General features: G+C 40.7%; 1 protein-coding gene across 8 annotated transcripts in view; it reads right to left on the bottom strand.

The window, feature by feature from the left end:
• DST (dystonin) overlaps positions 1-26,663 on the bottom strand; it is a 410,298-nt gene that overhangs the window by 148,733 nt on the left and 234,902 nt on the right. For 7 of the 8 annotated variants that reach the window (XM_087718939.1, XM_087718941.1, XM_087718943.1 and 4 more), the window contains 6 exons: positions 26,022-26,156; positions 21,232-21,320; positions 18,957-19,092; positions 6,423-6,575; positions 5,331-5,564; positions 2,742-3,026 (listed from right to left, as the gene is read on the bottom strand). In XM_087718939.1, coding sequence (XP_087575065.1) covers positions 2,742-3,026; positions 5,331-5,564; positions 6,423-6,575; positions 18,957-19,092; positions 21,232-21,320; positions 26,022-26,156 — 1,032 coding nt within the window. Of the gene's footprint in view, positions 1-2,741; positions 3,027-5,330; positions 5,565-6,422; positions 6,576-7,896; positions 8,131-9,144; positions 9,295-10,523; positions 10,743-11,717; positions 11,868-12,780; positions 17,890-18,956; positions 19,093-21,231; positions 21,321-26,021; positions 26,157-26,663 lie in introns of all 8 variants that reach the window. The other variant, XM_087718947.1, reaches the window with a different exon arrangement.

Here is a 26,663-nt window from a genome sequence, read left to right as displayed (position 1 = left end):
TTTAGTAATTCTCTATTCATGGGGACATTGAAAATTACTTAGACTCAACAACTGATTCTTTACTATATGCTACGATATGCTTCTTTACTCATTTAATCTCCCATTGCCAAAGTGACCACATGCAAACAACATGTTAAAACTTATTCAAAAGGTTCCGATTGGGTTCATGTCAAAATATGTATTTTTTTTTAAACTGAATTTTTGTAATCCTACCTTTATTACTCTTATAAGTACAGGTAGTCCTCAACTTACAGCAGTTCATGTGGTGACCTTTCACGTGACCCGACAAAAGCGCGAATGTCATAAGCGCGCCGACAAAACCGGGCGCTAAAACCGCGATGTCAAAAGCGCGCCGACAACAGCGCGCCGACAGAAGCGCGATTTAAGTTAAGGTAAGGTTTAGGGTTAGGTTTAGGGTTAGGGTTACGTTACAGCGCGCTTCTGTCGGCGCGCTTTTGTCAGCGCGCTTTAGGGCTAATTTGTCGCTCATTCGTCGCGCGGTTTTGTCACCGCGCTTTAGTCAGGCGCGCTTTTGTTGTTCGCGCATTTGTGGTGGAACCGACCTATCAAAGGTACAACAGCACTGGAAAAAGTGACTTATGACCTTTCTTCACAGTTATGACCTTTGCAGCATCCCCATGAACAGGTGAATCAAAATCCAGACGTTGGCAACTGCTTCACATTTATGACCGTTGCTATGTCGTGTGATCAACTTTTGTAACCTTCTGACAAGCAAAAGGGGGAAGCTAGATTCACTTAACAACTTGGTTACCAACTTAACTGCAATGAATCGCTTAACAACCGTGACAAGAAAAGGTCATAAAATGGGGCAAAACTCACTTAACAAATGTCTCACTTAACAACGGGAATTTGGGGCTCAATTGTGGTCGTAAGTTGAGAACTACCAGCTGTGAATATACAGTATCCTGTTTCCCTGAAAATAAGACCTCCCCAGATAATAAGCCCAATTGGGATTTTTTTGAGCGCATGCGCTAAAATAAGCCCTCCCTCGAAAATATTGGAATACAGCAGCAGTCGTGCCGCCTCCTGCACCTAAAAAATAATAAGACCTCCCTGAAAATAAGGCCAAGCACTTATTTCAGGAGTCAAAAGAAAATAAGACCTTGTCTTATTTTCGGGGAAACACGATATATAATAGTCCTTCCTGCTATTTCCCCCACAAAAAACAACTCTGTAAAGTGAGCTGGGCTGAGAGAGAAAGACTGGCCCAAGGACATCCAGCCGTCTTTTACGCCTAAGACAGAACTAGAACTCACAATCTCTGATTTTCTAGCCTGGTATCTTTATCACTACACTAAATTGACTCATACACATTTCATCATATATGCTTCTTGGACATTCATGGAATAGTGAGTTCCCTGTGGAAATTCTCCTGCTGGTTTATAAGGGCATTTATGTTCCTATGTATGTATCCTGTTGTTGAATTATGTTGGAAAGTATCACAAAGATGTTTTTCCCCACTTTTCTTTGACACGTTTTCCTCAGACTTTCTATTCTCTTAGTTACCTCCAACTCCAAGGTAGTAATCAAAACCACCTCTTGGTTCCACTCTGAACCTTGTGGGTATAATTTCAAATGAGAACTCTTCGAGCCTTGCAGTGCACCAAGGAAAAAGGAAGCAACTCCAATATATTTAGGAACTTAGAATGGTCCCAGCAATAAGGTTTGATTCCACTAGACCTTGTTTTACATATTCTCATCTCAATTTTAAGCAGTCAAGAATGTGTCTTCTTTTTACTCCATCCAGGGGTGGGCTCAGTGGTGGGTTTCAAAAATTGTTCGAACCTACTTTGTGGGTGTGGCCTCCTTTGTGGGAGTGGCTTGCCGCCCATGTGACCAGATGGGAGTGGCTTGCCGCCCATGTGACCAGATATGAAGATGCTGACAACACTTGTCAGAACCACCTTAAATTACCTCACGCACAGCACTGGCATGCATAAGAATATGATGTAAACTTGTTTTTTAAAAGGCATCTTTGGTTTGCATTAAAACAACTTCAACACACGCAATGTTCTGATTGCACCACAAACGCAGTAGTCATCCTTACCTTTCACAGAGGCACTGAGTTTTATAAATATGAGCATGATAGTGTAGAATAATCATATCCAAGGACCAGTGGTGGGTTTCAAAAATTTTTGGAACCTCTTCTGTAGGTGTGGCCTGTTTTCCGGGTCCACTGGTGGAACCTCTTCTAACCGGTTCGGTAGATTTGACAAACCGATTCTACCGAATAGGTGCGAACTGGTAGGAACCCACCTCTGGGTGGGCTTCAAAAATGTTAGTAGGGAGTTCTCTGCCCGGTTGCTGGGTGGGCATGGTTATGGTGGGCGTGGCCTAGTCAGCCTTCTGCACCACGGGGAGGGGGGGGAGTTGCCTTCCCCGGGCTCCAGAGGCTTTGCTCAAGTCTCTGGGAGGGCGAAAACATCCTCCCCAGGCCCGTTTCCAGCCTTCCCGAACTTCTGGTCAGGCTGTTTTTACCCTCCCTGAGCCTCCGCACGCACCCTGCATCCAAAACGATCAATGTTGGGACTCCTGGTAGGGGAGGGGTGGAGAGGGCCAGCCAGGAGCAGGATTTGGAGGTTCTCCAACTGCACAGAATTTTGGCTAGAGGTTCTCCCGACCCCTGCGAAGCCCCAGCAGCCCACCCCTAACTCCATCCATACCTCCTTCCCCCCCCCCTCTAGAATTGCAATTACTAATATGGCAGGTGTATACATTACCTTAGCCTTCTGGTATTTCATGTTGAGATTATCATCCGACGTTGTACGCTGTCCATCTACAAGAGTTTCATTCTGTTCTTGAGTTTCTAGCAAGTTGCCATTTACTTCGTCTTCCCCTCCATTCAAATCCTCTCCATCCCCTTCACGGAAATGAGTACCATTCTGTTTGATTGTTGGCTCACTTTTTGTATCTCTATGATCAGCGTCCTTATCTACATTTGACAGCCAGTCCAGAAGATTTTCTATCACATTTTTGCTCTCTTCAAGTTGTTGTCTAGCTGCAACCTGAACAATCGAAGTTCAAACCATCAGTAGCTTGCTCAAAAATATTTACAGGTACAGATGTAAAATGTCCCCCAATATATGATAGTAATTCAAATTTTGGCTGGAAATGAAAGAACTTTCTGGCTATCAAAACGGTAAGTCTAAAAACAAATGTGAAAACGAAGATGCTCCTTGATTCGAAAAAACAAACAACAACCTTGAATCGCACCCGGAGGCTTCAGCTGGTCCAGAATGCGGCTGCGCGGGTTATCATGGGGGCACCTAGGTGCTGCCATGTTACACCCTTTTTAGGCGGCCTGCACTGGTTGTCGGTTGTCTTCCGGGTGCGATTCAAGGTACTAATTATGACCTTTAAAACGCTCCATGGCTTAGGCCCAGGATACCTGCGAGACCACCTACTGCCACCGGTAGCCTCCCACCGTCCAGTGCGATCCCACAGAGTTGGCCTCCTCAGGGTGCCGTCGGCCAGACAGTGTCGACCCCCAGGGGGAGAGCCTTCTCTGTGGGAGCCCCTTCCCTCTGGAATGAGCTGCCCCCAGGAGCTTCGTATAATCCCCGACCTCCGGTCCTTCCGACGCGCCCTAAAAAGTTGGCTTTTCCAGCAAGCCAACCTGGCCTGAACAAAACAAAATAAATTATTGATCATTGTTAATTTTAATTCAATTTTTTAAAAATGTTATTGTTAATTCTAATTGGGTTTGTTTGGGATATTCTATTTAATTTTTTAAAAACTTTTGTATTATTTGTTTATTTTAATGTTGTACGCCACCCTGAGTCCTTGGGAGAAGGGCGGCATATAAATCTAATAAACCAAACCAAACCAAACCAATGTGCACTGATTTTATGCTTGCTTTCCTTCCTTAAAATATTCCCAAATTATTTGGATACTAACAGCGAATTATTTATTACTAACTGGAATTTCCAACACTGCTGCGTAATCAAATCATGGCAGCTGTTTTGGTACTTTCAGTTGCTGTCATTAAGCAAATTCTGTGTCCTCATTCGGTGCAATGCCCTGTGTTCACCATTTGCAACCTCCTGCCAGCTTCCCCATTGACTTTGCTTGCCCGATGCTGGCAGTGAAGGACTCACAAAAGTGATCATGTGACTATGGGATATTGCAACGTTGTAATTGCAAGCATGTTGCCGAGAACCTGGTTCACGATCACGTGGCTGTAGGGACGTTGCCTAAGTCCTAAGTATCACATGTTCAACACCATCATAAATCCATCCAGGGAACAAGTGATTGTTAAAAGAGGATTATTTGGTTTTTTTTGGAGCATTTGGTTACTTGGAAATGGTTCCACCAAGAAACCGCGCTCGACTAAACCGCGCCTGACTAAACCGCGTCGCTGACGTCATCAACAGGGCGACAACAGCGCGGAGACAGAAGCACGCTGTAAACCCTAAACCTAAAATTAACCCCTAAACCTAAACCTAACCCCCCTAAACCTAATCCTAAACCTAACCCTTAACCTAACCCTAAACCTAACCCTTAACCTAACCCTTAACCTAACCCTTAACCTAACCCTTAACCTAACCCTAAACCTAACCCTAAACTTAACCCTTAACCTAACCCTTAACCTAACCCTTAACCTAACCCTAACCCTAACCCTTAACCTAACCCTTAACCTAACCCTAAACCTAACCCTAAACTTAACCCTTAACCTAACCCTAAACCTAATCCTAACCCTTAACCTAACCCTAAACCTAACCCTAACCCTTAACCTAACCCTAAACCTAATCCTAAAGCTAACCCTAAACCTAACCCTTACCTTAAGTTGAATCAGCTTGCTTTCAAAGCGCTATTTAAAGCACCCTTCTTTCTCCGCGCTGGCTGTTGTCGCCCTGTTGATGACATCAGCAACGCGGTTTAATCGGGCGTGGCTTAGTCGAGCGCGGTTTTGACGGGTCACGCTTGGAAATAACCATGCAAGGATAATTGCTCTATCCCAGTTTTAGAAAAAACGAGAAAATCACTGGAAAGCTATTGTGTTTAGAGAATCCTCTGCCCTAAGTGGTGTAGTTGTGGAACTACACCACTTCTAAGCCTTCTGGAACGGTTTAAGATTTCTTTTTAAACTGTAGTTTGATGAATATATTTATAAATGAATATGGAAATCTAGATATCGTTTGATGAATAAATGAAAACATATGCAAAGATGAATGAATAACGATGATCAACTCTTTCAGTCGTCAAAAAGATTTTTCTGAAATTTCTCATTCATATCAACAAAGCGCACGCAAGCGGAAATTATGAAGACAAATCGTTTCGAAAGAAAAAGTGAATGTTTGCCAAAGAACCTTCTCTGTTTCTTGCTTCATAGCTGTCGTCACAGCTTTATCCAGCTCTTTTCTGGATTCCTCTGCCTTCTGGCTTAGCAACAAACACTTGGTTTTCGCTTCATTCAGTTTCCCTTCAAGAGCGGTCTTATCTTCCAATGGCAGTTTTTCTCCATTCTCTTTCAGGAACATTTCTGTGTCTTTCACAATTTCTGCCAAGGCCTGTGCATTTGATTGCATGCTTTTCTGCAGTTCCTTGAAGAAGGATGACAACGGAAATAAAAATATTTATTTATTTTTATTTATTAAATTTAATTGATCAACCATCGGGTACTTGAGAGACCGCCTACTGCCAATTACCTCCACTCGACCAATTAGATCCCATAGATTAGGCCTCCTCCGAGTTCCATCTGCCGGTCAATGTCGACTGGCAACCACGCGGAGGAGAGCCTTCTCGGTGGCAGCTCCGACCCTATGGAACGATCTCCCCGTGGAGATTCGTACCCTCACCACCCTCCAGACCTTCCGCACAGCCCTCAAAACCTGGCTATCCCGTCAGGCCTGGGGTTAAAGACCGTAACCCACCCGAATGGTATGAATATTGTGCTTTTAATGATGTACTGTCTTATGTGTTAATCTGTTTGTTTTCCCCTCCTTTCGAATTGTAAGCCGCCCTGAGTCCCCCCAGGGAAAAGGGCGGCATATAAATAAACTACTCCAAACTCCAAACTCCATCTAACCACAGGGCACCTCTATTCAATTCCCTTCCCTTTTGGTGGAATTTTAGAAGCATTTTGGGAAGCTTTATTGGTGAAAATAGAAACTGTAAACCTTTTGGAAGATTAAAGGCACTGTTTTAACTCCTAAATCCCTGAATTCCTCGGTACAGGCTGTTTGTTTCAATGAGAATTTGCTGAATAATGCATCAATTTTGGGCTTATATCACAGGTTTAGCAATAATCTATTGTTTGCACTCACGACGTTTTGGTTTGCCCAATAAGTTAAAACCATTCTAGCCATGGCATGAACATGAGAAGTGATTCCACTTGCTGCAAATTGGTCCTTGGTGAAATTCTGACTGCTTAGTGTGTTTGTTGATACTCAACAATTTACCTGTTGCCTGACTTGGTATTGCTGTAATTCAGTCTTGCTATCTTCAATCACAAGGGCCTCTTTGTGGCCAATGATCTGATTTTCTGTCTGTGTGAGTAGATCGCATATATCCTGTAATTTGTCTTGGAATTCCTGGTGCTGATCCATCAAATCCTGTTTTGAAGTAAGAACATAGCTGCATAAAGGCGCACAAAAGTTGTTGCATAAGTTAAATTTTCAAGCAACCACATTGCAAAGCTTTCATTAGAAATTGTTTCCGAAAGTATGCTGTAAACATGAGAGCAGTTTGCACAAGAGTTTAAAGAAATGGAATATAAAAAGGTATGGATAAACCTCACAAATGCTGTAAGTAAAGAGACCAGTTTGAGATGGAATCGCCCAGCAGAACTCTGGCCATGCATTAGGCGTGTGAAAATCCAAATTTCTTTCTTGTTCAAAATCTGTAACACAACAAGCATTAATTCTAAAACAGGGATGTCAAAACCAAGGTTAGTTAGTTAGAAAGTTGGTACATGTAAATGTTATCAGCACTGAGATTATGTATGTATTGTAAACACCACAGAAGCACGCGTGCAATAAGATTCACTGGCTCGCTTATCCTGTCCTCCCATTCGATGTATTTTTCACCTCTGTTATTTTAATAAAGTCCTAGCCTTTTTAACATTCTTGGCCCTTAAACACTACCTCTTGAAATCTAGCTGGAGTTATTGCCTTTTCTATTAGCTCTGTTTTGAACAAGTCTCTGTTTTTCATGTACTAGTTGAGGCATCTCCAGCTGGGCAGCTTTAGATATAAAATAAAACCCAAACAATGTATCACCCACCCTGAAAGACCATGAAAATTTGTAAGCTCTACAATGGTTTACCCACATGTAAAGGCATTGATGGTTTCGGCTGAACTTGACAGGAAGAAGTAGGATTTAATCACCAAGCTTCCCTTTTTCCCCCTACATACTCAAATCCTAATTCCAATTTAGATCCCACTCTTTCTATATTATGGTTGCTTGTTTAATAGCAATAGCAGTTAGACTTATATACCGCTTCATGGGGCTTTCAGCCCTCTCTAAGCGGTTTACAGAGTCAGCATATTGCCCCCAACAACAATCCGGGTCCTCATTTTACCCACCTCGGAAGGATGGAACGCTGAGTCAACCCTGAGCCGGTGAGATTTGAACAGCCGAACTGCAGAACTGCAGTCAGCTGAAGTAGCCTGCAGTGCTGCATTTAACCACTGCGCCACCTCGGCTCCTTAAGTGTCATTTGAAGCCAAAATATTCCTATGTTGTAAAAAGTTATTATTTTGAAGGGTAAATTTAAAGGATCGTTAAACTAACTGTCGATAATGCCTCTCTAGAATTCTGGAGGATAAATCCAGCGTTCAACAGCTTCGAAGTTTAGGTGGCCTGTAATTTTGGCACCTTGTTGCTTTAGCTATCTAAAGTATAATAAGCACAAGGCCACACAGAGAAGCAAACCTGGTGATCAATAAGGACTTGAGCTGTTTGTAAGAGAGATTCAAAACGATCCACTTGAGATTTTATTTTTTCTTGCATTTCCTGGAAGTGTCGTTGCGTGGAATTTAATGGCCTCAACAGTTGCTTGCTTTGGTTCGGGGAAAGATCTTGGGCATGTTCAGAAATGAAGAACTGAATATCAAATGCCGTGGATTCCAGTTGCAGTTTTCTACATCCAAGCTCTTTTTCTTGGTCCTGCAAATTAAGCAAAGGTGGTCAGATAATATTCCAAACGACACTATCGGGCTCCTGAGCTCCATTTTTGGCTGCGAAAACTTTCTGCAACCCTCTGCCAGCCAAAACGGAGGGCGCCTCCCGGGCTCCATTTTTGCTGCCAGAGGCACTACGGGCTGGGGTCCTTTGCTGTTTCCAGGGTAGCAATAGCAATAGCAATAGCAGTTAGACTTATATACCGCTTCATAGGACTTTCAGCCCTCTCTAAGCGGTTTACTTGAGAGACAGCCGGCTGCCAATTACCTCCAACAGACCTTTTAGATCCCACAGATTAGGCCTCCTCCGAATTCCATCCACTGGCCAATGCCGACTGGCGACCACCCGGAGGAGGGCCTTCTCTGTGGCTGCTCCGGCCCTCTGGAACGAGCTCCCCGTGGAGATTCGGACCCTCACCACCCTCCAGGCTTTCCGCAAAGCCCTTAAAACCTGGCTGTTCCGACAGGCCTGGGGCTGATGAGTTCCTGTCCCCGCTCGAATGGTGTGCCTGTTGAGTTGTTTTTAAAATTGTGGTATTGTTTGTCTATGTCTTTTTTTCCCTATTTGTATCCCCTATCCCCCCCCCCCCCACCCGACTTGGGTTGTGAGCCGCCTGAGTCCCTTCTGGGAAAAGGGTGGCATAGAAATAAAATAAAATAAATTCAATTCAATTCAATTTTACAGAGTCAGCATATCTCCCCCACAGTCTGGGTCCTCATTTTACCCACCTTGGAAGGATGAAAGGCTGAGTCGACCTTGAGCCGGTGAGATTTGAACCGCCAAACTGCAGAACTGCAGTCAGCTGAAGTAGCCTGCAGTGCTGCATTTAACCACTGCGCCACCTCGGCTCTCTAGCCCCATAGACCAGATCTAAACACCAGATCTGGGCCTCAGGTCTGGATCTGGCCCCCAGGCATGGAGTTTGACAGCCCTGGTTTAGACTCACTTGGTGGCGAGATGGGCGGGAAATAAATGTAATAAATAATAACTAATACTTGCCTTGGCTAACTGAAGCTTTTGCTTCACATCTTCCACATCACCAACATCCGCCATCGCCAAATTATCCATCGTTTCACTCTTTTCAACAATCCAATCTGTGAACTCTTGAAGACTGACTAAGAGTTCCTGATGCAATACAGCAAGCTTGGCCTAAATAAAAAAAAAGGGTTTAAAAGATATACTTTGCTAACAGCTTTTTCACACTTAAATAAGAAACCGAAGCTTCAAAGTTTCAATGTTTAATAGCATTTGTATGCCGCCCAATCCCGGAGGACTCCGGGCGGCTAACAATACAAATCAAAAGAATAGAAAGAAAGAAGAGATAGATTTAAAAACACACCATGCACTCCATTTCAAGTGGGGCTGGACCGTATTTTGGGGTCAACAGCCCCAGGCCTGCCGGAACAGCCAGGTTTTAGTGGCCTTACGGAAGGCCGAGAGAGTGGGAAGGGTCCGGATCTCTGCAGGGAGATCATTCCACAGGGCCGGAACAGCTACAGAGAAAGACCTCCCCCGAGTACTCGCCAACCGGCATTGCCCGGTCGACGGTACCCGGAGGAGGCCCAATCTGTGTGATTTTATAGGTCGTTGGGAGGTATGTGGCAGGAGGCGGTCCCGAAGCGTTCTTAGATTATAGCAACCGAAAGGAAAACAAAATTACTCTTATATTGTGTCTGAGTTTTGAAGCTCTGCAAAAGTCATTTTAAGTTATCGGAGCAGAAACTATGAGGCCTCTCCTACCAATCTATAACATTCTTCCCCCTAGACACAATGGAACTTTAAACATTTTTTTTTAATGCGGGAGGAATGGAGAGGAGGCAGGTGGGAGAGGAACAGAGGAAATAAAAAAAGAGATGAAAAGGATAAAGGACATGTAGTCCTCGACTTACAACAGTTAATGTAATGACCATTCAGAGTTACAAAGGCACTAAAGAAAGTCACCTAAGGCCATTTTTCATACTTATGACCAGCATGATCAGGTGATCAAAATTCAGACACTTGGCAAATGGCTCATATTTATGACAATCGTAGTATTCTGGGGCCAGAAGATGACCTTCTGACAAGCAACGTCACTGGGGAAGCCAGATTCACTTAACAACGTTACTAACTTAAGAACTGCGGTGATTTGATTTAGAACAGTGGCAAGAAAGGTCGTAAAATAATGCAAAATTCACTCAACAGCTGCCTTGCTTAGCAACAGAAATTCTGGGCTCAATCGGGGACGTACGTTGTACATGAATTTAAAAGCGAAGTAATACCGATAAGGCCATAAATTTGTGATGTAATAATTTATATAATTTTATTCTACTATGTTTTAAACGGGATTATTTTAAGGTAATGTCCCCGACTAGCAAGCAAAATATGGAATATGAACTGACCATTTCAGAGTCTACAGCAAAGACTATTTGCTTTGCTCGGTTTGAAGACATTTCACAGACCACAGAGAATTCTCTCTCCAAGCAATGATAAGTTTCTTTTAAATCTTCCAGTTCCTGCTCTGCAGGAACATCTCTGGATTGTAATTCCAGAAAGTCTTCTGCCAACTTCATATCTTTTCGCAAGGTGACAGCAAACCCTGCCAGTCCTGATTCAAATGCCTACAAGTATAAAAAAATAAAAAGACAAAACAGAAACATGAAATGAGAATAAAAATAGATGAATTCTACTCTTCATTCTATTAAGCAGAATGAATTATATTCTATCAGGGATAAAACAGATTTGTATTGCCTATCAGAAAAAAAAAAGGAATAATTGACTTGTGTAATATTACCACTACTCCTACTAAAACTTGTAACTTTATCTTTTTTCTGCATAATATTTTTATTTCCATTTCATTCTATACAATCACATGTTTACTGTGCATAACCGGGGCATATAACATTGAGTAATAAACACAGCCCTCGCTTATATAGAAAATGCCCCCCACAATACAAACCCCATATACCACCTCGGCCCACCATACACCCTCTTTCATCCCCCTCCAACTTTCATTCTTCCTTCTCTCATACCCTTCTACACCTACTTCCCCTCCCCCTCCATCTAACCCTAACCCTATCACTCCCTCTCTTAATCCATTCCCTCCCTTCCTTCTCCTCCTCCTCTCTCTCACCCTCTCCACCCTCCTTCTTCTTTCACTCAGCTCCTCCCTTCGGTATACTTCTATTACCTTCCAATATATTCGGTTTGTTCTGTTTTGACACTAACATTAAAAAGCCACAGTATACAAGTGCAATCATGTACTTTAGAATTTAACACTTATTATATTTCCCCCCTCCCCCCTCCCCCTAGATCCCCACCTCTCTTCCCTCCCCCCCCCAACTTCCCAGAGCCCATGCATGGTATAACTTTTTGACAATCACAGTCTAAAATATCTCTACATTGAACTCAGCTTCTTACTGTTAAAACTTGTAACTTTACACATTGATGTTTCTTAACATGAAAATGATACGATGCATAAACACAGAATTCAAATAGGGGAGATCTGGACTGAATCCTATTTCAGTCATATAAGCTTGTAAGCCATGTACATTTGATAAATAAACAAACATTTCTATACTAATCAATAATTTTACCTCTAATTGCTCAAGTTGTATTTTTAGAGCTTCCAAGTCATTACTGATGGGCTGCAGATCATCTAAGAGAAATTTCATATCTTGGACTATTATCAAGTGCCTTCTCAGGTTCTCTGTGTAGCAAGAACAGGGCTGCAGACCACTGGGTAACTGGAAACATTATTGAACAAGAAGTCATTTTAGCAAAACTATTTATGAAAGCAATTCATCTGCATTTATTATTGCTCACATTTTTACAGCTGTAGCTTCACTCTTCACAGCTGCAGTTTAAAATAAGCCGGGAGGGTCAACTTAATTTTTTACCAGTGATCCTACAATACCAATAACTAGAGAACGTTTATGTTTCTTTATCGGAAATTTAAAGCAATTTCCCTACCGTTTTGACATGTTTGATGAAATGGTAATGTAAAGAGCCGAGGTGGCGCAGTGGTTAGGGTGCAGTACTGCAGGCCACTTCAGCTGACTGTTATCTGCAGTTCAGCGGTTCTAATCTCACCGGCTCAAGGTTGACTCAGCCTTCCATCCTTCCGAGGTGGGTGAAATGAGGACCCAGACTGTGGGGGGCGATATGCTGACTCTGTAAACCGCTTAGAGAGGGCTGAAAGCCCTATGAAGCGGTATATAAGTCTAACTGCTATTGCTATTGCTAAAGGTAAAGGTTCCCCTTGCATATATGTGCTAGTTGTTCGTTCCCGACTCTAAGGGGCGGTGCTCATCTCCGTTTCAAAGCCGAAGAGCCGGCGCTGTCCGAAATGTCTCCGTGGTCATATGGCCAGCATGACTAAACACCAAAGGTGCACGGAGCACTGTTACCTTCCTACCAAAAGTGGTTCCTATTTTTTTCTATTTGCATTTTTACATGCTTTCGAAATGCTAGGTTGGCAGAAGCTGGGGCAAGTAACAGGAGCTCGCTCCGTTAAGTGGCGCTAGGGATTCGAACCGCCGAATTGCCGCCCTTTCTGATCGACAAGCTCAGCGTCTTAGCCACTGAGCCACTGCGTCCCTCTATGAAATAGTTACAGCCACTCAAACAAACAAAACAACGTGAAAAATTGCTTCTCACCGTGCCTGTTGCCACAGATCCTGGAAAAGATCCCTTCATTTCCAAGGCATGGTCGCAAAAGTCTCCTCCTGAATGGTATAGTTCCTTCGACTGATTTGTTTCCAAAACAAGAGCTTTACTGCTTGGAGATGGGTTCTTTGAGCAGGCCACTGGTTTTAATTCTGATGCATCTTTAGCTCCATCTGGATTTGGAAGCAATTGGTCAAGCTGAGAAACCATTTCCACCTGACTCCTCTCAGTCTGGCCTTTGACGCTGACGATTCCATGTTGGCCGTTATTTTTATGATTAGAATTATCTGGCTTCAGGATATCAAGGAGGAGATCAGGACTGCTATTGTCAAGCCAAATACCTGGGGGAGGATGGTGTTCATTTGCACGGATGCAAAATGGATTGTCCAGAATGGCTGTTTCGGCAATATTGTTTTCATCTTTGATATCAGATTGAGTAGACTGCTCCCGATGCATATGATTGACTGTTTTAAATACATTTTGCATTAAAGCCCTTGTGCCAGTATAACTTAAAGATTTATCTTCCTGATTGTGGGGAATGCGGAAGTCGTTTATTCTGTTTTTAAGTATATTTGGTAAGGTTTCATGCAACGTAGCATGGATATTAGACAAATGTATTTTCTGATCCTCTATTAGAAGAGAATCAGGCAGATGTGTTCCCTTTGGTGGTAATTGCACATCGTTCTTGGTGGCTTTTTGTAAGAAAGTAGAACTATTATCTTGAATGTCCCCTACCTCATCATTTCTTTCGCTACTGTGATTAACAAGTATTTCATGCACATTTGGTTTTTTACCGGGCCAGCTGTTACCCATAGCGGCTAAAGTATCCAAAAAGGACCCCCCTGTTTGCAATTGTTCCTTACAACTCATTTTAACTTTGCTAATTACTTCTTCGGAAGTTTGATCTTCCGTAATATCAAAGCTTTCTGATTGGAGATTTCCGTGATATACTTTGGAATGTCCTTCTCTTTCTTTGGCGTCATTCATTTGAATAAGTTCTGGTGTATCTGATGTCAGAATCTGGAAACTCAGTTCTTCAGAATGTTGTTCAGCTTCCGTTCCATTCTCTTTATTGCCTCTTTCAATTTCCGGGTCGTTGGATGAAACTCCGTGTCTCAGCGCTAGGATATCGTTGGTTTTGATATTTTGTGCACACTGCTTTAAGTAAGTGGAAAGATCAACTACTTCATCGTGGTCAATAGTTACGTCTGTAGACAAGCCACTAGGTTGTACAACGGATTTAGCTTCCTTTGAAAACTGATCAACACTCGCTTTCTCCTGACATGAGGGAATAGTTTCATAAGTGTTTTTGATACTCAATGAACAATTCTCCATCAAGCTTCCATCTGATTCCAGGCTACTATCCTCCCACAGAACCCCCTTTTTATTCTGTTTCCCATCACCCATGATATCCTGCACTAACCGTCTATCATTTACTCCATGACTTTCCTTGCAACTCGGAAATGACGCTGCTTTTACATCTTGCCCGATAGCCTCGTTGTGGTCAGAGGACAAAGTGTTTTGAAGAACAATGTCTGGCTCAGCCTGAACATTTTTTGTTCCAGTGGCATTCCCTGAAGCCACAGTTTGACTGCCACATGCGTCAAACTTTACTTCTAAGAAAGGTTCTAAAACATTTTCAGCATCTTTCTGGCTCTCATCTTTACTTTTACCATTCGTTATATTTTGACAGTCATCAACGACGTTTCTTTTAAAACACGGTGAGCCGTTTTTCAACTCTACTTGCAAGTTACAGTCCTGATGAGTAAAATCGCCTTCTGCTGTTTTTGGAAACTGTTCTCTCTTGTCTCCTAAATGCTGTCTGCCAGTGCTTATACTCTGGCACTGTGAGTAATGCATTTCTATCCCTTCCTCATTCTCATAATCAGTCTCATCAGATGTATAATAATCAAAATCTACATAATCATAACTATCAAAGTCATCTTCACTTTCTTTATCCTTATTGCCTAAGTAATTACCTACAGAAATGCTTTCTTGTGCCGTATCATCAGAATAATTTCCTTCTTCGGTACTACCACTCTGCTCTTGCCTATCTTGTTTTGTTTCAGCTTCACCCAATTTTCTCAGAGAGGTAAAAACCTCGCGTCTTTCTTCTTCCCTCCATTCCTCATCTACATTTCCACTCCCTTCTCCCTTCTCTTCTTGAACAGTGCCTCCACTGAATGGGTTCTTACCCACAGTTTCAGGTGCATCGTCATTATCCAGTTGACCAAAGCATAGAAAACTCTCCTCCTTCTCATGCAGAAGATATTTCGATGCTTCTTCTGTTGGCTTATCTACAGCAATTTTAATACACTGTACATCGTCACTGGCTTCTGGAATAATACCTCCCTTATCTGTAGAGGACCTACCCTTATCAACTTTATCTATATTATCAACAAAATCATCACTATGATAATTATGTATGCTGCCATCTTTATGCTTAGCTATATCACGAAGGCTTCGACTATCTTTGTATTCAATGCTACTTTCCGAATGTGGAGTCATACATTTTCTTTCATCCTGTGTTTCACAAGGCTTACTATTGTTGCCTTCTAGAAGTGAGCTATTATCATTCACAGACAGTTCATTATGTAATCTAAGGGGGGCATCTGTGCTGACAGGTGAAACATCAAAAAATGCAGAACTGGTTCCTTCCAATGTTGTATCAATATTGCCTTCCACTGGAAGACCAATATGAGTGATCATAACGTGATCTGATCGAAAGGGCTCAATGGATTTAACGTCACCTTCCAATGGTGGAACTCCGTAAGATTTATTACAATCATCATGCAAAGTTCTACCATTTATGTTACTTTCATTTACGGGTTTGTCGTTGATATTAATATTGCTCTCCGGAGATTCACTTCTTTCCGTTTTAATCTGTTCCTGATTTATCAAACCGATGTTGCCTTTCAGAGGTAGATCATCCTTAGAAAAAGCATTTTCCATCACAGCTATCCAATGGCTATTCATACAACTATCTAATAATAAGCTATCGGGAGTAGGCTCTGTAGCTTCCAAAGGAGAGGCTCTGTAATTATTATTCTTATGGGATGCAGCAATGATGTTAGCATCTGACTGTAATGTCCATTTTTCATTACAAGCCCCTAATTCTTCCTGAATATGACCTTTTAAATATTTATGGCCAGTTTTCACAGTGGTAAGTAAACTACTCTGGAAATTAACTTTTTCTTCATCTTTTGTTAATATAATTTCTTCATTATCCTGCGGAAAGTGAGGTGGACATTCCTCGGTGTGGTTTGGTAGTTTTCTTCCATTAATAAACGCTGAAGGATTATTTATATCCAAAACATTGTCTAAGTTAGCTAAAAGATTTTCACTGACACTCTCATTTTTCCTGACTATCGTGCTTACGCCAACTTCATTTCCGCTTAAAAGAAGATTTCCTTGCCAATGCTTATCAAGGGACTCTTCTGCCTGATCAGCCTTAGCGCATGATTGGGTAACTAAATTCTCGTGAGTTTCTTGAAATCCCCCCGTGTTATTGATGCCAAGCATACTTTGCTTACTTGTCTCTTGATCTAAAGCACTGCCAGTAACAGAGTTAAGTATTACAGTTTTAGGCTGTTGCTCAAGATATGGACCCTCCCTGTTTTCAGAAGATTCGCGAAATTGCTCTTCAGTTCCAACTGCAATGCATTCAGAGTTCTCGTCATCCATTAACAAACTGACAGCCTCATTTAAGTCCCCACCATGCAACAAAAGCCTCTGGCCTGTGTTTGCATCCATATAACTGTTTATCATTAGGTAAGACATGAATAGCTTTCGATTCTGTTGTGAGTGGGGACTTGCGAGTTTGCTGGCGTTCAGACATTGGGTGTCCTTTCTTTCTGCACTCGGTGTAGATGGATGGAATTCACAAAATGAGAAACATCTTGCAGCCCTTTTCAATGGGAATGGCGCACCATCCCCGTTCGGCAATTCATCAGGAAGAGTAATATTACTCAAAATGGATAAAATGTTGCTATCTATAATTCCTTGCTGGGCTGCGTTATTTAAGCTGATTACTTCAGAGGTTTCTGGAATATATAGCGCTGCTATTTTTTGCCTCCCGCCTAGAATTTTGCAGGCCAGTTCGTTAGATATCATTCCTTGATGCAAACATATAGATACGGGGAATATTTCACCACTCTGGGGCCAAATGAGTCCTACAAAACCTTGCTGTGACTCTAACACCAGCAAGGCACAAGTAGAAGAGATCAGGTTGCACTGTACAGCTTCATCTACAGTCAAACGTTTCGGGGAGTTTGGTGACAGGATTCCACCTGTCCGGACTTGGCGAGTCCAAAGAGCACAGGCGGTATCTTGATCTACGACTCCTTCTCTCATTGCTTCTTCGACAGTCATCCTGTGATCTGAATTGGGATTAATTATGCCCCCGGAAAGCAGCTGAGCATCTAACAGCCTGAACATAGTCTCCTTCTCTATGAGCCCTTCATGAGCTGCCCTCATAACGGTTGTTTTCCTTCCGCACGTTAGTGTTATTTTGCCTCTTTCTTGAAGAGCCACTGGTAAAAACCTTAAGCCTGTTTCTTTGGGTATGACAGTCCTTTCAAGCAATTCCTCAAATGATAACTTTTCTGCAGTATTGGGATCAATAAGGTCTCTCGATGCGTCCTGGCTTTCTAGGACCTTAGCATACAGCGCTCCAGAAATCAGTTTCTTTTGGAAAGCTTTGTGCAAAGTTAGTGGTTCTTCTGCCCCGACTATTTTTAGATATCCTCCAGAAAGCTGGACCTCAAGAATTTTAACAGCCAAAGATTCTGAAATGATTCCTTGCTCCAAAGCAGCCACAACCGGGATTGTGGTTGAACTCAGTTGCGAAACAACCTTCTTGGCGTTCTGCAAACCTTGAAGTTCTGATGCAACTTGTTCATCAACAAGGTTAAGGGTCTTTGCTTGTTCAAGATCAAAATTCTTTCTCAAAGTAGGTGAAATTAAACCAGATAAAATAATCTGCCTCTGAAGTAATTGGATTCCAGTGTCATAGTCAATAAGGCCTTTATAAATTGCTTGGAAGACTGAAAACGTCTCTCCGGTAGCCTGGTCAATGATGCCAGCTATGACTTTGTCTACCTAAGAACATAAAAATATATTTTTCTTTCAGTATCCAATAAATATCAAAAGATGAAATCTCTGAATTTAAATACTTATCTGTAGATGGCAATAAAAGTCATTTACTTACCAGATTTGGAGCAAGACTGTGAATGTTAGCAAGTCAATGCAGAAATGATCTATGTCAGTGATTCAACTGCACATGGTGTGATACAAGATTGAGACACGGCATGCATCAGCAAACCAAAAAGTCTTTATGTTCTGCACACATCAACAAGGTTAGTGAAATACAAGAGCCAATGATCATATAAGTGAGTGAAAAAGACACGTTCCTGGAAGACAAAGTGTCATGCCATCTATGTGGTTGGTGAGAAGTTAAGAATATTCAGAAAATAATGATACCAACAGTCATGCTACTCATGTTTACAGCATACAGCACTTTTAAGTTGACACCACTGTAACCACCTAAATGCATTGCAACTGGTTTGCATTGAAAGTCATCCATTAGAAACATTTAATACACACGTGAAAGTTAGGTTTTTTTTTCATATATTAAATATATATTTATATATATATTGCATATATTAACTGACATTTTGTAATACTTTTTACATATCATGAGAGGCCTTAAGGCATTTATCTCACAGTTAGTGAGAGCGCCCTTTGATAAGTATGTAACCAGCTGAAATTTAATGAACTTTTGAAATAAATATACAAAGCAAGAAATATAATCTACCAAATTTTTGTAGGGTGTCAGGATTCTGAAACATAGAATTTGGAAAAGATGGTTTTTAAAAAGAAAGGTAAGTGATGTATGATTTTTTTTTGTTTTTAGTTCATGCAAGACACAGATTTAAGGATTTATTGATATATGCATGACTATATTTTCCTTTTTATACATTCAATAATAATTCTTATTACAGAAAAATACAGAATGTTTTCATTTAGTCCTCCTTTTGTCTGATGCACACAACTTAATGCAGTTTTTTTAAAAAAAAAAAGTATTAATATACAATTCTATACCCATGCAATAAGTAAGGTTTAGACCATACACGATCATCAGTAATATTATAGAAGTTTTAGGCTACCTTTGAATCCATGTTTTCATCTTCTATATTTCTTTCCTCCTCCAACTGTATCAAACCTTCACTAGATAAGAGTTTGGAACACTCTTGCAAGGACTTTATATGATTTTCCATTTCGTTTTTCTCATCATTTGTCATTCTACAAAACAAGATACATATGTGATTTTCAAAAACAGACTGCAATAGCATAGAATAAGAAACCAGGATTTTGATAACTCTTGGCTTACTGAACACTAGGGTGGTTCACCAAAACACTCCTCTTTCCATAAGCAACAGAACAAAACCAGAAATAGTTTACAATCTGAACTTGGGTTCCTAGATTCATCAACCAGAAACAAATCCTGCGTTAATTACTTCGCTTTGTAAAAGCAGCAATTTAGAAGACTTTAAACTACGTTTTTTCCTGTTTAACACATTAATACATACAGTAAATAGAGTTCCACTACATCAAGAACTAATGCCACTTTATGTCAGTAAATAAATCTCACAGAAGTAATTACAGGATGCAAAAATGAATTTAGAACCAATACAGCTGCATATGGTTGCCTATGAAAATAATGGTGAGTAATTTGATCTGGATTATTCACTTTATTTGTAACCTTTCTTCCTGGATGAGACTTTGCATTAAATATACCAACTGTATTTTCTACTGTGCAGGTGCTTTTACAAGTGAACTGCAAAATTTCATGGATAATCTAGACCTGAAGTATTATTTGCAAAAGTTTTCTGATGCCACATGCTATAGAGATGCACTGCAGCCAGTGTAATATTTCTGAATGTCATGCTGAAGACTGCAAACTTGGTATTTGGGGATGGAGTGATAATGCATGCTCTTCCATAGCAACACTTCACTAAAAACCATTTAACTTGTTTGGAGAGACGAGTATATTTTATTATTCTGAGGCTTAGTGGTCAGAATGCAGTACCGCAGGCTACTTCTGCTGACTGCAAGCTGCCTGCAATTTGATAGTTCGAATCTCATCAGGCTCAAGGTTGATTCACCCATCCTTCCAAGGTGGGTAAAATAAGGATCCAAATTGTTGGGGGCAATATGCTGACTCTGTAAGCCACCAAGAGAGGGCTGTGAAGCACTGCAAAGTGGCATGTAATTCTAAGTGCTATTGCTATTCTTCCCAAGCAGCTACAAATAGTCATAGCCATGACACAGCCACTTTCTAATTATTTATTAGATACATAATGCATTATCAGTATTTAGAATCATTTGCTAAAAAAGATGCACAACAGAATGCACAAAGCTAACTTAAAAAAAATTATCCTTAAAGCCAGTTCACAGCTTCTAATATGATGAGGAGAAAACCATCCCCTGCTTCTTCAAGGAAAGTTGAGAATGACTGAAACTGGATTCAACAGATATTGTATTTGAGATAATCACTGATGTATCACATACTGAGTGATAATTCCCATTATTCTAAGATTTGAACAGATTGAAGATTAATCACCTCCACTAGACTGATTAGATCCCACAGATTAGGCCTCCTCCGAATTCCATCCGCCGGCCAGTGTCGACTGGCGACTACCTTCTCTGTGGCTGCTCCGACCCTCCCCGTGGAGATTCGAACCCTCACCACCCTCCAGGCCTTCCGCAAAGCCCTTAAAACCTGGCTGTTCCGACAGGCCTGGGGCTAAAGAGCTGTTGCCCCCGTCTCGAATGGTATGACTGTTGTGTGTTTTTAAATTATGCATTGTTATGTTTCGTTTTTTATTTTTTGTCTGTACCCCCCTTCCCTGATTTGAATTGTGAGCCGCCCTGAGTCCCCTTCGGGGGAAAAGGGCGGCATATAAATATAATAAAATCAATAAAATCAAATCAATCAATCAAGTCTAAGGTCTGGTATTAAGATCAAACTTTGTGGGTACAATGTAATTAAGATCAGGGGAAATTGATAAACAGGAGGGTTGCCAAAAAGTACAAAAAGCTACACAATTACATCATAATTATTATAGCCAACATCTTGGTTCCCCTTTTAATCATAAGCAAGTATCAGCAAGAGGAAAGTCAAAATGTCTATGATGATTCTCAATCATTCAAGTTCTGAAGAAGCTTCTTGGATGAGAAGTGAAATGTTTTCAAGGGGAAAAAAACCCAAGGAAGTCCAGTTGCCTTTGGGAAAAACACTTTGGTATAGGAATTTCAAAATGAATTCAAACCCCTTTTCTTAAGTTTCAGAAACTATACCCGATTTGACATATCAAAAGACTAAATGTTGTTATAAAGGTTGAAATAACATCATTAAAGGTCAAAATAAGTGTAACATACTTGTCGCCATATTTTGCTAAAAATATCTGTGTTCCTTGCAAAGCCTCTGATAGCTGTCCTTTCTTGGCTGATAATTCATCAGAAGAAACCTGAAAAATAAGAAAGTACATTCAAATATCCACAAGGCTCTAATAATAGAATTAAAATGTACTTTTAAACAATATAAAATATTTTAAGGTTAAGCAAAGAGAGATGTGTATCTGTAGTACATTAACATTTGATATTAATACAGTACAGATTGCCATGCCTGCTTTGTCCACAAATTAATTTCTTGTTTTTGAACAGGCTAGATCATACTGTGTGTATATATACAGACACACATATACACACATACAAAAATAAGCCTCTCATAGATGTGCTAAGAGGGGCATTCTTGTATCTTTTTTTTTTCTTGGGAACAAATGCCAGGAACTTAAATCAAAACTTAGAACTGAAATACCCTAACATATGAGCCGAGGTGGCGCAGTGGGTAGAGTGCAGTACTGCAGGCCACTTCAGCTGACTGCTATCTGCAGTTGGGTGGTTCAAATCTCACCGGCTCAGGGTTGACTCAGCCTTCCATCCTTCCGAGGTGGGTGAAATGAGGACCCGGATTGTTGTTGGGGGCGATATGCTGACTCTGTAAACCGCTTAGAGAGGGCTGAAAGCCCTATGAAGCGGTATATAAGTCTAACTGCTATTGCTAACTGCTATATGCTTAATTAGCAAAGCAATGACACAGCTCGTTTAACAGGAAACAAAAACAGTGAATTTTGAATGTAAAGAAATATTAAATAAATAAGTATGTGCTAATTAAGTCTCTATTTTTCCTCCCTAAACTGTTCTGGTCTTTGCTTTAGGTGGCCTTTATGTAAGCACATATTGTCAAGGGAAAACAGGCTGATTATTTGCATTTCACCTTTTATTATTTTTACAATTTTATTATGATATTAAAGTGAATACACTCAATATTCCACAATATGTAGTTGAAGATAATTATGCATCTCAAAAGCTTATTTGTTTTGTTTTTTACATTAGCTGGAGGAATATAATGCATCACCAGGCAGAATTTTTATTTACCCGTTTGTGGGAGGTGAAAGGCTGGAATTACTATGGCAAAATTAGGATTGTGATATTTCATTTATGACTGATTCTAAGTCAGGGGCTCTAAATTATACCAATCCTCAGTTATTTTAGTTAAAAACAAAGACTGAATTAACTTTGACGAATATTTCCCCAAAATGGGCTGGAGCCAACTTAAAGATGTAATTTATCAAACACCTTCAGACCTTGGGCAATATAATAAAAACTCTTTTTGAAGAACAATCTACAACTTTCTCTTTGGGATTCAACCCTGAGCTACATGTATTCGTTTCTACTGGAATTTTCACTTCATTGCTACTATAAGCCTACCTTGGCTATAGCTTGAAAATGAATGGAAGTGGAAGAACATCAACAAAAGCTAGAAGAACTTGTAGATCTGAACGACTAAGCTTTTATTTGCTATTCTCTAGTCTTATCTTTAATTCGCTTTTGCCTAATGTGACTTGACAGAAGCAAAACATTAGATGAGGTGGAGTCTACGTGCAGTTGAAAGCTTACGCAGTTCATAAGCTTTTCAAGAGTTCAAATTAATTTAAAATGATGATAGTAATTGCCAAATTGCTCTGAGTGGAATATTTCATTCATTGTGGATGGACACTATCCACTAGGTGCCTACAGCAGTCATAAAACATATCGTGACCCGTCAAAACCGCGGTCCACTAAAGCGCGCCCGATTAAAGCGTGTACGTGACGTCATCAGCAGCGCGACGAAAAAAATTAAAAATAAATTAAATTAAAATTAAAATTAAATTAAAGCAAGCCGATTCACATAAAGGTAAGGGTTAGGTTTAGAGTTAGGGTTAGGGTTAGGTTAAGGGTTAGGGTTAGGTTTAGGGTTACGTTAAGCGTTAGGGTTAGGGTTAGGTTAAGGGTTAGCGTTAGGTTTAGCGTTAGGTTAAGCGTTAGGTTTAGGGTTAGGTTTGGGGGGGTTAGGGTAAGGTTTTCGCTTTAATTTTAAATTTACCGCTCACAGCGCAATGTTTTCATCGCGCTGTGATGACGTCACGTATGAGCTTTCGTCGAGCGCACTTTATTCTACCGCGGTTTTGTGGTGGAACCAAAACATATATATACTTAAGGAATACTTCCTGGCGTTCCAAATATTTTTCTTACATAACCTAAAAGTTCTACCAAGAAACCTAATAGCATCATATAAATAAAGGCTAAAACAGCCCATAGCCATCCACAATACTTATTACTACTCAAAAGTATTTCTTTGTAGATGACACTCTGTCAGGAGATGAGATTCTTACTATCCTTATCATGGTACATCACAACATTTACTTCAGAAAACTGGGTGACAGTCCGCCTGAAAGGGGGGGCTGAAAAGCAAAGAGTTTTTAACACTGGAAGTAGCTACACCTTTCTAGCTTCTAAAAAGTGACTTCTCTGAATGATCCAGGTGAGCTAATAAAGGCAATAAAATAGACTCTTTAGCTTGCCCATAGTGACAATCCAGGGCTATTCTCACAGGCCATGTTTTTTTAAGCCACTTCCTTTTTCTTTTGTTTCTCTGAATATTCCCAGCACTGAACCATATTTTGAAACTAAGGTATGAGTATGAATATAAAAAAAATGTTCTCCTGATGGCTAATTCTGTGAAGTCTGCACTGAAGAGTCTGATATTCGGAGCACGATGAATATCCCTTGATATCATAATATTGGTTCAATATATTCCTGAAGGGAGAAATCGGCAGGGGAAGGAGCCACGCAAAACAAATCATCCTCTCTTTAATTGCAATGAATATCCGTAATGACATTGTTTTGGATTTTTCAAAAGAAAAAATATCGAGCTTACTTTCTTCTGAATATAACTGATAAAGGTTTAAGATGAAATTTGAGTCCAAATCTATAAAATATGCCTCCGTTACAGTAATATTCACTGAATGGATAGAAACGAGATAAAAGCCTTCTACTCATGACAAAAATCTGTAAGTATGTCTAGCAAAAATGTATCTATAATGCTTCATTGTTGGTTGAGAATTATTTTCTGAGGAATTAATATGTTCAATTTATGTATAAGGTAAACGTTTTAAATTTTAACAAAAGGACATTTTAATTTAGTGTAAATTTAACTTGAATGGATTTGAGCAGAGTTCTCACAACATACTATGCTATGATTTGTTTACCCAGATGTTGCTGAATAGCAACAGCAATAGCAGTTAGACTTATAGACCGCTTCACAGGGCTTTCAGCCCTCTCTAAGCGGTTTACAGAGTCAGCATATCGCCCCCACAGTCTGGGTCCTCATTTCACCCACCTCGGAAGGATGGAAGGCTGAGTCAACCTTGAGCCGGTGAGATTTGAACCGCTGAACTGCAGATAACAGTCAGCTGAAGTGGCCTGCAGTGCTGCACCCTAACCACTGCGCCACCTCGGCTCTAAACCAGAAGAAGCTGGGTTCACAGACCAAACTCTCCTTAGTATGAAGGTTGACTCTTCTGAGGTTATGCAACAGAAATCAGTAATGTTAGAGATGTGATTCCTATCATTTTGTTGGCCCTATGAAAATACCATGGGCTGCTCAACTGTACTTTCAAATACACTGTTCTTTCCTGAGTGGCAACCTGTGATTCACGTAACCCACAGGCCCTGCTTGGGATGGTTAAAAAACCCACATGGACACCCAAAAATTCACGTCTTAAAAAAAACACAACCCACCCTCCCCACAAATCATCCAACTAGGCCAGTGGTTCCCAAACTTGGCAACTTTAAGACTTGTGGACTTCAACTCCCAGAATTCTCCAGCCAGCTCTGGAGTTGAAGTCCACAAGTCTTAAAGTTGCCAAGTTTGGGAACCACTGAACTAGGCTGACAAGTTGGTTCTGAACACTCTGGAGAAATAAATTATTTTAGCAGTAATAACCCCTGTATACCCTTCATTCCAGGTAGTTTCTGTCTTTCTTTTTTAAGCGTAGCCTCTTGCCAGATACCAGTTTGTTTGTTTGTTTGTTTGTTTGTTTATTTATTTATTTATTTGTCTTGTATGCCGCCCACTCCCGGAGGACTCCGGGCGGCTCACAAAAGACAAGGGAAAGGTGGGAAACGAGACAAAGACAACATATTAAAAACAAAACCAACATTCACAATTTCCGTGGCGGTAGATGCTTCTCAGCTCCCCCCAGCCTGCTGGAACAGCCAGGACTTGGTGGCTTTGCGGAAGGCCGGTAGGGTAGTAAGGGTCCGGATCTCAACAGGGAGATCGTTCCAGAGGGCTGGAGCTGCAACAGAGAAGGCTCTCCCCCGGGGAGTCGCCAGCCGACATTGGCTGGCGGATGGAATCCGGAGGAGACCTAACCTGTGCGATCTAATTGGTCTGAGAATTGGAACTGAGCAGGCACCTTCATGGCCCATTTCCAAAATCATACATCGACAAGTGGTTAAGTGACAAAACAAGGAAAACATTCTCTAAACGTTCATTACCGTATGGAATCATGACAGGTTTATTCTTTGAGAAAAGTGATCTATAAATCTAAGTATTAGTGTAGTTGAATATACATTTTGTGAAAATTTGAAACCAAAGGAGTGTGATATTAGGACTGATGTAGGGCATATACAAAGAATCTGGCCTGAGACCCTTCAGCTTGTTGGTATGAAGAAATGAAATAATGTGCACGACTCCTTAGCAGAACTACAGACATGGAAAAACCAAATATTGCAGGTCCATGCAGCTGTTTATTATATACACTGAAGCAATGTTTTAATACCTGCTTCTTAAGAAAATCTGCTTTTTCAGCCCTTTCTCCGCTTCCTTTGTTGAGGCTCTTGGTGATTTCTGTAACCCATTTCAATAAGTCCCCAGTTTTTTCCACGTGTTCTCTCTTTTCTTCTTCCATTGATTTCTGATGAACAATGGGCATTACAAATACAGAAATATTTAAAATTGCCGGACATTAAACAATCGGTACAGAACCAAACACAATTACTCTGTTAAGAAATTTATTGCCGAAGTTGTATCCCAGTTACTGGTGTGTCATTATGTATGAATTAAGGGGGGGGGGAGGGTTTAACATATTTTTAAAATGTCAACCGTTATTTTAAGATTTAAAAAAAAACAAGATATTATTATACATATGAACACATTCTTCTATTCAGAGCTGGTTCAATGAATATGACAGAAACCATTCATTGTCCTTCCTTAACAATGGGAAGGAAAACTTTTATTAGTTAAACTGCAGCTTTTGCATTAGATATAAAAACCCACACCTGATATCATGCAGTTAAAGGTTACCACATTTCATTAATATAAAACATCTAAAACCCTTTCCCATAGACAAAATGTCATACAATTTTCATTCATCAGGCGATAATTGATCAATCAGAAAGGAACCACAGTTTGACAGTTGTGT

The sequence above is a fragment of the Thamnophis sirtalis genome, unplaced genomic scaffold (assembly GCF_051295495.1).
Source record: "Thamnophis sirtalis isolate CommonGarterSnake01/CBP01778 unplaced genomic scaffold, rThaSir2_p1.2 scaffold_6, whole genome shotgun sequence".
NCBI classification, from domain to species: domain Eukaryota; kingdom Metazoa; phylum Chordata; class Lepidosauria; order Squamata; family Natricidae; genus Thamnophis; species Thamnophis sirtalis.
The sequence above is the reverse complement of the archived record's forward strand: the minus strand, read 5'-3'. Positions and strand labels throughout refer to the sequence as shown.